The 13824-nt window shown below is 46.9% G+C and overlaps 1 protein-coding gene across 6 annotated transcripts in view; it reads left to right on the forward strand.

Moving 5' to 3' along the window:
• The window catches only part of LOC121555991 (transcription termination factor 1), a 28207-nt gene extending 14588 nt beyond the window's left edge, over positions 1–13619 (forward strand). For 3 of the 6 annotated variants that reach the window (XM_041869863.2, XM_045212549.1, XM_045212550.1), the window contains 4 exons: positions 2137–2229; positions 2808–2873; positions 11381–11466; positions 11972–13619. In XM_041869863.2, coding sequence (XP_041725797.2) covers positions 2137–2229; positions 2808–2873; positions 11381–11466; positions 11972–12255 — 529 coding nt within the window. In that variant the 3' untranslated portion in view covers positions 12256–13619. The remainder of the gene's footprint in view (positions 1–2136; positions 2230–2807; positions 2874–11380; positions 11467–11971) is intronic. The other 3 variants (XR_005998046.2, XM_041869864.2, XM_045212551.1) reach the window with 3 other exon arrangements.
• Positions 13620–13824: the final 205 nt, after the last annotated feature.

The following is a 13824-nucleotide window of genomic DNA, read 5'->3' on the forward strand; positions in this document are numbered from 1 at the left end:
ACATGGCTATATACAGGAAGTAGAAAATAACATGGCTATATACAGGAAGTAGAAAATAACATGGCTATATACAGTGGGGAGAACAAGTATTTGATACACTGCCGATTTTGCAGGTTTTCCTAATTACAAAGCATGTAGAGGTCTGTAATTTTTATCATAGGTACACTTCAACTGTGAGAGACGGAATCTAAAACCAAAATCCAGAAAATCACATTGTATGATTTTTAAGTAATTAATTTGCATTTTATTGCATGACGTAAGTATTTGATCACCAACCTGATTCTAAAATGGATTAAATAAAAATAAAATCGTCAATCTACCAACAATACCCCATAATGACAAAGAGAAAACGGGTGTATAAATTGTAGCAAATGTATTTAAAAAAAACGGAAATACCTTATTTCCATAAGTATTCAGACCCTTTGCTATGAGACTTGAAATTGAGCTCAGGTGCATCCTGTTTCAATTGATCATCCTTGAGATGTTTCTAGAACTTGATTGGAGTCCCCCTGTGGTAAATTCAATTGATTGGACATGATTTGGAAAGGCACACACCTGTCTATATAAGGTCCCACAGTTGACAGTGCACGTTAGAGCAAAAACCAATGGTACCCAAAACCTTCTGCAGTATTGAAGGACCCCAAGAACACAGCGGCCTCCATCATTCTTAAATGGAAGAAGTTTGGAACCACCAAGACTCTTCCTAGAGCTGGCCGCCCGGCCAAACTGAGCAATCGGGGGAGAAGGGCCTTGGTCAGGGAGGTGACCAAGAACCCAATGGTCACTCTGACAGAGCTCTAGAGTTCCTCTGTGGGGATTGGAGAACCTTCCAGAAGGACAACCATCTCTGCAGCACTCCACCAATCAGGCCTTTATGGTAGAGTGGCCAGACCGAAGCCACTCCTCAGTAAAAGGCACATGACAGCCCGCTTTTGGAGTTTGCCAAAAGGCACCTAAAGGACTCTCAGACCATGAGAAACAAGATTCTCTGGTCTGATGAAACCAAGATTGAACTCTTTGGCCTGAATGCCAAGCGTCATGTCTGGAGGAAACCTGGCACCATCCCTACGGTGAAGCATGGTGGTGGCAGCATCATGATGTGGGGATGTTTTTCAGGGGCAGGGACTGGGAGACTAGTCAGGATCGAGGGAAAGATGAATGGAGCAAAGTACAGAGAGATCCTTGATGAAAACCTGCTCCTGAGCGCTCAGGACCTCAGACTTGGGCAAAGGTTCACCTTCCAACAGGTCAACGACCCTAAGCACACAGCCAAGACAACGCAGGAGTGGCTTTGGGACAAGTCTCTGAATGTCCTTGAGTGGCCCAGCCAGAGCCCGGACTTGAACCCGATCGAACATCTCTGGAGAGACCTGAAAATAGCTGTTGAGCGATGCTCCCCATCCAACCTGACAGAGCATAAAATGATTTGCAGAGAAGAATGGGAGAAACTCCCCAAATACAGGTGTGCCAAGCTTGTAGCGTCATACCCAAGAAGACTCGAGGCTGTAATTGCTGCCAAAGGTGCTTAAACAAAGTACTGAGTAAAGGGTCTGAATACTTACGTAAATGTAATATTTCCTTTTTTTTTTCTTTTTTTTTATACATTTGCAACATTTCTAAAAACCTGTTTTTGCTTTGTCACTATGGGGTATTGTGTGTAGCTTGACAATGGGAAAAAATACATTTGTGGGAAAAAGTCAAGGGGTCTGAATACTTTTTGAAAGCATAGCCAAACTTCTGCCATAGCCAGTTGGCAGATATGCTAAAATGTATCTTTTGCCAGTCAACCTTTTTAAGGGCAACTGTTGCAGTGGCTTTAATGAATGGATGGACTGCTAAGATTCTATGTTACGGATGTTAAACAGGGAAAGTATCAGAAATTATTAATATATGTAACACGATTTCCGTTCTGGGTTGACCCAGATGAATTGCTTGCTAAACTCTAGTTAAATAGTCGCCTCCTTATAACTCACCTTGTTTAAGGAAACTAAATAATTAGGTTGACTGTTTTTTTGCACGTTAAACAATTCTTGCACCATGAAAATGTCAGCCCTGTTTTGTTTCCACAAACGTTCAGATTCAGAACATGGTCCACCTATTGAGGCGGAGGCTGCATCTTTTCTCCTACTTTTCCAGGTTGGGTGTTCTGGCACACAAAATGACATATGGACAACCAGTATTCAGTGGAGGTGTGAAAACCATAAAGGCTAAAGTGGTTTTGATCAAAGCGTAAGTTTTGTGATGATTTTCATTCAATAAATGCTATTGTAGATCTGTGTTTAGCTGATTTTCTTTTGAAGATTTATTAGCCCAGTTTAGTGACTTAGTAATGTGTAATAATATGATTTATTAGCCCAGTTTAGTGACTTACTAATGTGTAATAATATGATTTATTAGCCCAGTTTAGTGACTTACTAATGTGTAATAATATGATTTATTAGCCCAGTCTTGTGACTTAGTAATATGTAATAATATGATTTATTAGCCCAGTTTAGTGACTTAGTAATGTGTAATAATATGATTTATTAGCCCAGTCTAGTGACTTAGTAATGTGTAATAATATGATTTATTAGCCCAGTTTAGTGACTTAGTAATGTGTAATAATATGATTTATTAGCCCAGTCTTGTGACTTACTAATGTGTAATAATAATATTAGTAGTATATGCCATTTACTTTACCTTTCTGCGTAGTCCTGATTTACAGGGCCAACGGTAGTCTTGTTCTTGGTATAATGGCATATGAAACTGGCATGGTCAACAATTTTTATTTTGCGAATGTTGATTCAATGTAATTTCGACCTTTTCAGGTTGAACGCAATGCAGGTGGAAGATGCTTCAGATGTTGACTGGGAAGAAATTGCTCACACAATTGGGTAAGAGGTTATTATACACAGATTAAACTTTTGTTTTAGACCATGTTGCATTTGTTTTATTCACTGACAGAGGTTTATATTGCGTTAGTATTACATTTAGATTCTCAAGTTTCTTAATACAACACTGAGATGTTGTAATTCAATACTAACTTGGTCAATAATCGTCAAAAGAACGGGGATCTGTACAGTACAAAGCAACGCCTTTGTAGATGTTTGCTATCGTCTAGGAGTGAGGAGTACAACAGCACGTGGCAGGGTTAGATGTTCGCTATCGTCTAGGAGTGAGGAGTACAACAGCACGTGGCAGGGTTAGATGTTTGCTATCGTCTAGGAGTGAGGAGTACAACAGCACGTGGCAGGGTTAGATGTTTGCTATCGTCTAGGAGTGGAGTACAACAGCACGTGGCAGGGTTAGATGTTTGCTATCGTCTAGGAGTGAGGAGTACAACAGCACGTGGCAGGGTTAGATGTTTGCTATCGTCTAGGAGTGAGGAGTACAACAGCACGTGGCAGGGTTAGATGTTTGCTATCGTCTAGGAGTGAGGAGTACAACAGCACGTGGCAGGGTTAGATGTTTGCTATCGTCTAGGAGTGGAGTACAACAGCACGTGGCAGGGTTAGATGTTTGCTTATCGTCTAGGAGTGAGGAGTACAACAGCACGTGGCAGGGTTAGATGTTTGCTATCGTCTAGGAGTGAGGAGTACAACAGCACGTGGCAGGGTTAGATGTTTGCTATCGTCTAGGAGTGAGGAGTACAACAGCACGTGGCAGGGTTCGATGTTTGCTATCGTCTAGGAGTGAGGAGTACAACAGCACGTGGCAGGGTTAGATGTTTGCTATCGTCTAGGAGTGAGGAGTACAACAGCACGTGGCAGGGTTAGATGTTTGCTATCGTCTAGGAGTGGAGTACAACAGCACGTGGCAGGGTTAGATGTTTGCTATCGTCTAGGAGTGAGGAGTACAACAGCACGTGGCAGGGTTAGATGTTCGCTATCGTCTAGGAGTGAGGAGTACAACAGCACGTGGCAGGGTTAGATGTTTGCTATCGTCTAGGAGTGAGGAGTACAACAGCACGTGGCAGGGTTAGATGTTTGCTATCGTCTAGGAGTGGAGTACAACAGCACGTGGCAGGGTTAGATGTTTGCTATCGTCTAGGAGTGAGGAGTACAACAGCACGTGGCAGGGTTAGATGTTTGCTATCGTCTAGGAGTGAGGAGTACAACAGCACGTGGCAGGGTTAGATGTTTGCTATCGTCTAGGAGTGGAGTACAACAGCACGTGGCAGGGTTAGATGTTTGCTTATCGTCTAGGAGTGAGGAGTACAACAGCACGTGGCAGGGTTAGATGTTTGCTATCGTCTAGGAGTGAGGAGTACAACAGCACGTGGCAGGGTTAGATGTTTGCTATCGTATAGGAGTGAGGAGTACAACAGCACGTGGCAGGGTTAGATGTTTGCTATCGTCTAGGAGTGAGGAGTACAACAGCACGTGGCAGGGTTAGATGTTTGCTATCGTCTAGGAGTGAGGAGTACAACAGCACGTGGCAGGGTTAGATGTTTGCTATCGTCTAGGAGTGAGGAGTACAACAGCACGTGGCAGGGTTAGATGTTTGCTATCGTCTAGGAGTGAGGAGTACAACAGCACGTGGCAGGGTTAGATGTTTGCTATCGTCTAGGAGTGAGGAGTACAACAGCACGTGGCAGGGTTAGATGTTTGCTATCGTCTAGGAGTGGAGTACAACAGCACGTGGCAGGGGTTAGATGTTTGCTATCGTCTAGGAGTGAGGAGTACAACAGCACGTGGCAGGGTTAGATGTTTGCTATCGTCTAGGAGTGAGGAGTACAACAGCACGTGGCAGGGTTAGATGTTTTCTATCGTCTAGGAGTGAGGAGTACAACAGCACGTGGCAGGGTTAGATGTTTGCTATCGTCTAGGAGTGAGGAGTACAACAGCACGTGGCAGGGTTAGATGTTTGCTATCGTCTAGGAGTGAGGAGTACAACAGCACGTGGCAGGGTTAGATGTTTGCTATCGTCTAGGAGTGAGGAGTACAACAGCACATGGCAGGGTTAGATGTTTGCTATCGTCTAGGAGTGGAGTACAACAGCACGTGGCAGGGTTAGATGTTTGCTTATCGTCTAGGAGTGAGGAGTACAACAGCACGTGGCAGGGTTAGATGTTTGCTATCGTCTAGGAGTGAGGAGTACAACAGCACGTGGCAGGGTTAGATGTTTGCTATCGTCTAGGAGTGAGGAGTACAACAGCACGTGGCAGGGTTAGATGTTTGCTATCGTCTAGGAGTGGAGTACAACAGCACGTGGCAGGGTTAGATGTTTGCTATCGTCTAGGAGTGAGGAGTACAACAGCACGTGGCAGGGTTAGATGTTTGCTATCGTCTAGGAGTGAGGAGTACAACAGCACGTGGCAGGGTTAGATGTTTGCTATCGTCTAGGAGTGAGGAGTACAACAGCACGTGGCAGGGTTAGATGTTTGCTATCGTCTAGGAGTGAGGAGTACAACAGCACGTGGCAGGGTTAGATGTTTGCTATCGTCTAGGAGTGGAGTACAACAGCACGTGGCAGGGTTAGATGTTTGCTATCGTCTAGGAGTGAGGAGTACAACAGCACGTGGCAGGGTTAGATGTTTGCTATCGTCTAGGAGTGAGGAGTACAACAGCACGTGGCAGGGTTAGATGTTTGCTATCGTCTAGGAGTGAGGAGTACAACAGCACGTGGCAGGGTTAGATGTTTGCTATCGTCTAGGAGTGGAGTACAACAGCACGTGGCAGGGTTAGATGTTTGCTTATCGTCTAGGAGTGGGGAGTACAACAGCACGTGGCAGGGTTAGATGTTTGCTATCGTCTAGGAGTGAGGAGTACAACAGCACGTGGCAGGGTTAGATGTTTGCTATCGTCTAGGAGTGAGGAGTACAACAGCACGTGGCAGGGTTAGATGTTTGCTATCGTCTAGGAGTGAGGAGTACAACAGCACGTGGCAGGGTTAGATGTTTGCTATCGTCTAGGAGTGGAGTACAACAGCACGTGGCAGGGTTAGATGTTTGCTATCATCTAGGAGTGAGGAGTACAACAGCACGTGGCAGGGTTAGATGTTTGTTATCGTCTAGGAGTGAGGAGTACAACAGCACGTGGCAGGGTTAGATGTTTGCTTATCGTCTAGGAGTGAGGAGTACAACAGCACGTGGCAGGGTTAGATGTTTGCTATCGTCTAGGAGTGAGGAGTACAACAGCACGTGGCAGGGTTAGATGTTTGCTATCGTCTAGGAGTGAGGAGTACAACAGCACGTGGCAGGGTTAGATGTTTGCTATCGTCTAGGAGTGAGGAGTACAACAGCACGTGGCAGGGTTAGATGTTTGCTATCGTCTAGGAGTGAGGAGTACAACAGCACGTGGCAGGGTTAGATGTTTGCTTATCGTCTAGGAGTGAGGAGTACAACAGCACGTGGCAGGGTTAGATGTTTGCTATCGTCTAGGAGTGAGGAGTACAACAGCACGTGGCAGGGTTAGATGTTTGCTATCGTCTAGGAGTGAGGAGTACAACAGCACGTGGCAGGGTTAGATGTTTGCTATCGTCTAGGAGTGGAGTACAACAGCACGTGGCAGGGTTAGATGTTTGCTATCGTCTAGGAGTGGAGTACAACAGCACGTGGCAGGGTTAGATGTTTGCTATCGTCTAGGAGTGAGGAGTACAACAGCACGTGGCAGGGTTAGATGTTTGCTATCGTCTAGGAGTGAGGAGTACAACAGCACGTGGCAGGGTTAGATGTTTGCTATCGTCTAGGAGTGAGGAGTACAACAGCACGTGGCAGGGTTAGATGTTTGCTATCGTCTAGGAGTGAGGAGTACAACAGCACGTGGCAGGGTTAGATGTTTGCTATCGTCTAGGAGTGAGGAGTACAACAGCACGTGGCAGGGTTAGATGTTTGCTATCGTCTAGGAGTGAGGGAGTACAACAGCACGTGGCAGGGTTAGATGTTTGCTATCGTCTAGGAGTGAGGAGTACAACAGCACGTGGCAGGGTTAGATGTTTGCTATCGTCTAGGAGTGAGGAGTACAACAGCACATGGCAGGGTTAGATGTTTGCTATCGTCTAGGAGTGGAGTACAACAGCACGTGGCAGGGTTAGATGTTTGCTTATCGTCTAGGAGTGAGGAGTACAACAGCACATGGCAGGGTTAGATGTTTGCTATCGTCTAGGAGTGAGGAGTACAACAGCACGTGGCAGGGTTAGATGTTTGCTATCGTCTAGGAGTGAGGAGTACAACAGCACGTGGCAGGGTTAGATGTTTGCTATCGTCTAGGAGTGGAGTACAACAGCACGTGGCAGGGTTAGATGTTTGCTATCGTCTAGGAGTGAGGAGTACAACAGCACGTGGCAGGGTTAGATGTTTGCTATCGTCTAGGAGTGAGGAGTACAACAGCACGTGGCAGGGTTAGATGTTTGCTATCGTCTAGGAGTGAGGAGTACAACAGCACGTGGCAGGGTTAGATGTTTGCTATCGTCTAGGAGTGAGGAGTACAACAGCACGTGGCAGGGTTAGATGTTTGCTATCGTCTAGGAGTGGAGTACAACAGCACGTGGCAGGGTTAGATGTTTGCTATCGTCTAGGAGTGAGGAGTACAACAGCACGTGGCAGGGTTAGATATTTGCTATCGTCTAGGAGTGAGGAGTACAACAGCACGTGGCAGGGTTAGATGTTTGCTATCGTCTAGGAGTGAGGAGTACAACAGCACGTGGCAGGGTTAGATGTTTGCTATCGTCTAGGAGTGAGGAGTACAACAGCACGTGGCAGGGTTAGATGTTTTCTATCGTCTAGGAGTGAGGAGTACAACAGCACGTGGCAGGGTTAGATGTTTGCTATCGTCTAGGAGTGAGGAGTACAACAGCACGTGGCAGGGTTAGATGTTTGCTATCGTCTAGGAGTGAGGAGTACAACAGCACGTGGCAGGGTTAGATGTTTGCTATCGTCTAGGAGTGAGGAGTACAACAGCACATGGCAGGGTTAGATGTTTGCTATCGTCTAGGAGTGGAGTACAACAGCACGTGGCAGGGTTAGATGTTTGCTTATCGTCTAGGAGTGAGGAGTACAACAGCACGTGGCAGGGTTAGATGTTTGCTATCGTCTAGGAGTGAGGAGTACAACAGCACGTGGCAGGGTTAGATGTTTGCTATCGTCTAGGAGTGAGGAGTACAACAGCACGTGGCAGGGTTAGATGTTTGCTATCGTCTAGGAGTGGAGTACAACAGCACGTGGCAGGGTTAGATGTTTGCTATCGTCTAGGAGTGAGGAGTACAACAGCACGTGGCAGGGTTAGATGTTTGCTATCGTCTAGGAGTGAGGAGTACAACAGCACGTGGCAGGGTTAGATGTTTGCTATCGTCTAGGAGTGAGGAGTACAACAGCACGTGGCAGGGTTAGATGTTTGCTATCGTCTAGGAGTGAGGAGTACAACAGCACGTGGCAGGGTTAGATGTTTGCTATCGTCTAGGAGTGGAGTACAACAGCACGTGGCAGGGTTAGATGTTTGCTATCGTCTAGGAGTGAGGAGTACAACAGCACGTGGCAGGGTTAGATGTTTGCTATCGTCTAGGAGTGAGGAGTACAACAGCACGTGGCAGGGTTAGATGTTTGCTATCGTCTAGGAGTGAGGAGTACAACAGCACGTGGCAGGGTTAGATGTTTGCTATCGTCTAGGAGTGGAGTACAACAGCACGTGGCAGGGTTAGATGTTTGCTTATCGTCTAGGAGTGAGGGGTACAACAGCACGTGGCAGGGTTAGATGTTTGCTATCGTCTAGGAGTGAGGAGTACAACAGCACGTGGCAGGGTTAGATGTTTGCTATCGTCTAGGAGTGAGGAGTACAACAGCACGTGGCAGGGTTAGATGTTTGCTATCGTCTAGGAGTGAGGAGTACAACAGCACGTGGCAGGGTTAGATGTTTGCTATCGTCTAGGAGTGAGGAGTACAACAGCACGTGGCAGGGTTAGATGTTTGCTATCGTCTAGGAGTGGAGTACAACAGCACGTGGCAGGGTTAGATGTTTGCTATCATCTAGGAGTGAGGAGTACAACAGCACGTGGCAGGGTTAGATGTTTGTTATCGTCTAGGAGTGAGGAGTACAACAGCACGTGGCAGGGTTAGATGTTTGCTTATCGTCTAGGAGTGAGGAGTACAACAGCACGTGGCAGGGTTAGATGTTTGCTATCGTCTAGGAGTGAGGAGTACAACAGCACGTGGCAGGGTTAGATGTTTGCTATCGTCTAGGAGTGAGGAGTACAACAGCACGTGGCAGGGTTAGATGTTTGCTATCGTCTAGGAGTGAGGAGTACAACAGCACGTGGCAGGGTTAGATGTTTGCTATCGTCTAGGAGTGAGGAGTACAACAGCACGTGGCAGGGTTAGATGTTTGCTTATCGTCTAGGAGTGAGGAGTACAACAGCACGTGGCAGGGTTAGATGTTTGCTATCGTCTAGGAGTGAGGAGTACAACAGCACGTGGCAGGGTTAGATGTTTGCTATCGTCTAGGAGTGAGGGAGTACAACAGCACGTGGCAGGGTTAGATGTTTGCTATCGTCTAGGAGTGGAGTACAACAGCACGTGGCAGGGTTAGATGTTTGCTATCGTCTAGGAGTGGAGTACAACAGCACGTGGCAGGGTTAGATGTTTGCTATCGTCTAGGAGTGAGGAGTACAACAGCACGTGGCAGGGGTTAGATGTTTGCTATCGTCTAGGAGTGAGGAGTACAACAGCACGTGGCAGGGTTAGATGTTTGCTATCGTCTAGGAGTGAGGAGTACAACAGCACGTGGCAGGGTTAGATGTTTGCTATCGTCTAGGAGTGAGGAGTACAACAGCACGTGGCAGGGTTAGATGTTTGCTATCGTCTAGGAGTGAGGAGTACAACAGCACGTGGCAGGGTTAGATGTTTGCTATCGTCTAGGAGTGAGGAGTACAACAGCACGTGGCAGGGTTAGATGTTTGCTATCGTCTAGGAGTGAGGAGTACAACAGCACGTGGCAGGGTTAGATGTTTGCTATCGTCTAGGAGTGAGGAGTACAACAGCACATGGCAGTGTTAGATGTTTGCTATCGTCTAGGAGTGAGGAGTACAACAGCACGTGGCAGGGTTAGATGTTTGCTTATCGTCTAGGAGTGAGGAGTACAACAGCACATGGCAGGGTTAGATGTTTGCTATCGTCTAGGAGTGAGGAGTACAACAGCACGTGGCAGGGTTAGATGTTTGCTATCGTCTAGGAGTGGAGTACAACAGCACGTGGCAGGGTTAGATGTTTGCTATCGTCTAGGAGTGAGGAGTACAACAGCACGTGGCAGGGTTAGATATTTGCTATCGTCTAGGAGTGAGGAGTACAACAGCACGTGGCAGGGTTAGATGTTTGCTATCGTCTAGGAGTGAGGAGTACAACAGCACGTGGCAGGGTTAGATGTTTGCTATCGTCTAGGAGTGAGGAGTACAACAGCACGTGGCAGGGTTAGATGTTTGCTATCGTCTAGGAGTGGAGTACAACAGCACGTGGCAGGGTTAGATGTTTGCTATCGTCTAGGAGTGAGGAGTACAACAGCACGTGGCAGGGTTAGATGTTTGCTATCGTCTAGGAGTGAGGAGTACAACAGCACGTGGCAGGGTTAGATGTTTGCTATCGTCTAGGAGTGAGGAGTACAACAGCACGTGGCAGGGTTAGATGTTTGCTATCGTCTAGGAGTGAGGAGTACAACAGCACGTGGCAGGGTTAGATGTTTGCTATCGTCTAGGAGTGAGGAGTACAACAGCACGTGGCAGGGTTAGATGTTTGCTTATCGTCTAGGAGTGAGGAGTACAACAGCACGTGGCAGGGTTAGATGTTTGCTTATCGTCTAGGAGTGAGGAGTACAACAGCACGTGGCAGGGTTAGATGTTTGCTTATCGTCTAGGAGTGAGGAGTACAACAGCACGTGGCAGGGTTAGATGTTTGCTATCGTCTAGGAGTGAGGAGTACAACAGCACGTGGCAGGGTTAGATGTTTGCTATCGTCTAGGAGTGAGGAGTACAACAGCACGTGGCAGGGTTAGATGTTTGCTTATCGTCTAGGAGTGAGGAGTACAACAGCACGTGGCAGGGTTAGATGTTTGCTATCGTCTAGGAGTGAGGAGTACAACAGCACGTGGCAGGGTTAGATGTTTGCTATCGTCTAGGAGTGAGGAGTACAACAGTACGTGGCAGGGTTAGATGTTTGCTATCGTCTAGGAGTGAGGAGTACAACAGCACGTGGCAGGGTTAGATGTTTGCTTATCGTCTAGGAGTGAGGAGTACAACAGCACGTGGCAGGGTTAGATGTTTGCTATCGTCTAGGAGTGAGGAGTACAACAGCACGTGGCAGGGTTAGATGTTTGCTATCGTCTAGGAGTGAGGAGTACAACAGCACGTGGCAGGGTTATTGTGGGGTGTGTGTGTAGGAATGCATTGCTGTGCGCTAACATCTCTTTCACGTTCGAAGGGGTGTTACTCCTTGCTACCTACAGATGCACTACCACAAGCTAAAAGTAGCCAAAGTTCCGCTGCGGGAGAGCATGTCCTTCTGTGGTAGGTGTAAACTGCTGTCATACACACAGTGTTTCCATCACTAGGTTTTTAGCATACGGTTGAGGTATAATATTATGCCATTTAGCAGACGCTTTTATCCAAAGGGACTTACAGTCATGTGTGCATACATTTTTACATATGGGTGGTCCCCGGGGGATCGAACCCACTACCCTGGCGTTACAAGCGCCGTGCTCTACCAATTGAGCTACAGAGGACCAGTTGAATGCGAGTCACTATGATCAGTGACCGGTTACATAACTTCCGAGGGAGAGGAAGTGTAGCACTGTTTTTAATGGCGTATTGATCTCCAGCACTATAAAAGTATACATATGTGAAAATGGCGTGTTTCTACATTCTGAAAGATAAGAAAAAGCTCCTTTAGGAAGCTCCACGTCATCACATGTAAAAAAAAAACCACTGGAAATCCTCTTTAAATATAATGATGAGGAAGATGTTGTTTGCTGGACACATTTACTGATTTAATGTATATGTGTTTTACTTTCAGAGATCATTGATTTCCTGTACAGTAGTGTTCTGCCCCAGTTTGAAGAGCTCCTCCGCCAGGTTCAGACGGAGTCAGGGGAGACTGAGTCCGGAGATCTCCGTCTGGTTCAGACGGAGTCAGGGGAGACTGAGTCCGGAGATCTCCGTCTGGTTCAGACGGAGTCAGGGGAGACTGAGTTCGGAGATCTCCGTCTGGTTCAGACGGAGTCAGGGGAGACAGAGTCCGGAGACGAGCCACGAGAGCTCTTCCTGCTCTCAGAGATCTTTGAAAATGAGGACGACTGAGATTATTACAGCGATGTTCAGAACAGATAATCAATACACAGAACACAGATCTGTCTGAGGCTCAATGACCCAGGGGTTCTGGATGAAAAAGGGGCTTATGTGGTGGGCGTGGCAGGGGGGGGCTGTCAGCGCGGCTGAATTTTAGAGACCCCCATCTTGGCTGTGTAGATAATGTCTTTGCATTTTTAAGCCAATTTCCGGCTATTCTACACATTTCTCCATGGAGCTGAGAAAAAATCTTTCAGTTTTAAAGCAAATGTCCTGAAGTTCTCTGCATTTTGTCTGTTATCTTTTGCTCAAACATAACGAAATCGTTACTGCTAAATTCCTTGTTTTTGGAATTTCAATTCTCCCTGACTGTCTTGCTTTTATATTGGTGATTGTTACTTCTTAAAAGATTACATTATTAAAAAATATAGGTCCATTTCTTTTAATTTCGACAAAAGAAAAAGAAATTGGCCTCCAGCTCAATGATTCCAATGACAGAAAAATACCTGTGATGCACTGTGGAGGTAGCAGGGTGCTCTTCTCAAGGAGGATCAATAACCCACTGGGGAGGTAGCAGGGTGCTCTTCTCAAGCAGGATCAATAACCCACTGGGGAGGTAGCAGGGTGCTCTTCTCAAGCAGGATCAATGACCCACTGGGGAGGTAGCAGGGTGCTCTTCTCAAGCAGGATCAATAACCCACTGGGGAGGTAGCAGGGTGCTCTTCTCAAGCAGGATCAATGTCCCACTGGGGAGGTAGCAGGGTGCTCTTCTCAAGGAGGATCAATGACCCACTGGGGAGGTAGCAGGGTGCTCTTCTCAAGCAGGATCAATGACCCACTGGGGGAGGTAGCAGGGTGCTCTTCTCAAGCAGGATCAATAACCCACTGGGGAGGTAGCAGGGTGCTCTTCTCAAGCAGGATCAATAACCCACTGGGGAGGTAGCAGGGTGCTCTTCTCAAGCAGGATCAATAACCCACTGGGGAGGTAGCAGGGTGCTCTTCTCAAGCAGGATCAATGTCCCACTGGGGAGGTAGCAGGGTGCTCTTCTCAAGGAGGATCAATGACCCACTGGGGAGGTAGCAGGGTGCTCTTCTCAAGCAGGATCAATGACCCACTGGGGAGGTAGCAGGGTGCTCTTCTCAAGCAGGATCAATAACCCACTGGGGAGGTAGCAGGGTGCTCTTCTCAAGCAGGATCAATGTCCCACAGGCCACAGAATTGAGGATTCAACTCATTCCTTGAGGTGGTTAACAACGATTTTTATTGAGTTTGGAGAAACCCTGTGACCAGCTGTGTAATGGTTTTGTTCTGTATTGTATTTGCTGAATATCTGACAGAATTGTTTTATATTTTAGAATAAATTGCTCTGTCTTGATTGGTGTCTTCATCCACTGTGAGTATCTTGTAAACCAAAGCCTTCTGCTGATCTCTTCGGCATGTAATGTATGTAAACTGAATAAGGGATGGAATGATGTGATGAGGAGCGGCAGTGGCTAGAAGGCCGGTGACGACTCTTGTGATAGCCAACATATGGGAACAAATGTGAACCATGATGAAGACCAGCGATGAAGATACGTCTA

Source organism: Coregonus clupeaformis, unplaced genomic scaffold (genome assembly GCF_020615455.1).
Source record: "Coregonus clupeaformis isolate EN_2021a unplaced genomic scaffold, ASM2061545v1 scaf0022, whole genome shotgun sequence".
Classification (NCBI taxonomy): Eukaryota; Metazoa; Chordata; class Actinopteri; order Salmoniformes; family Salmonidae; genus Coregonus; species Coregonus clupeaformis.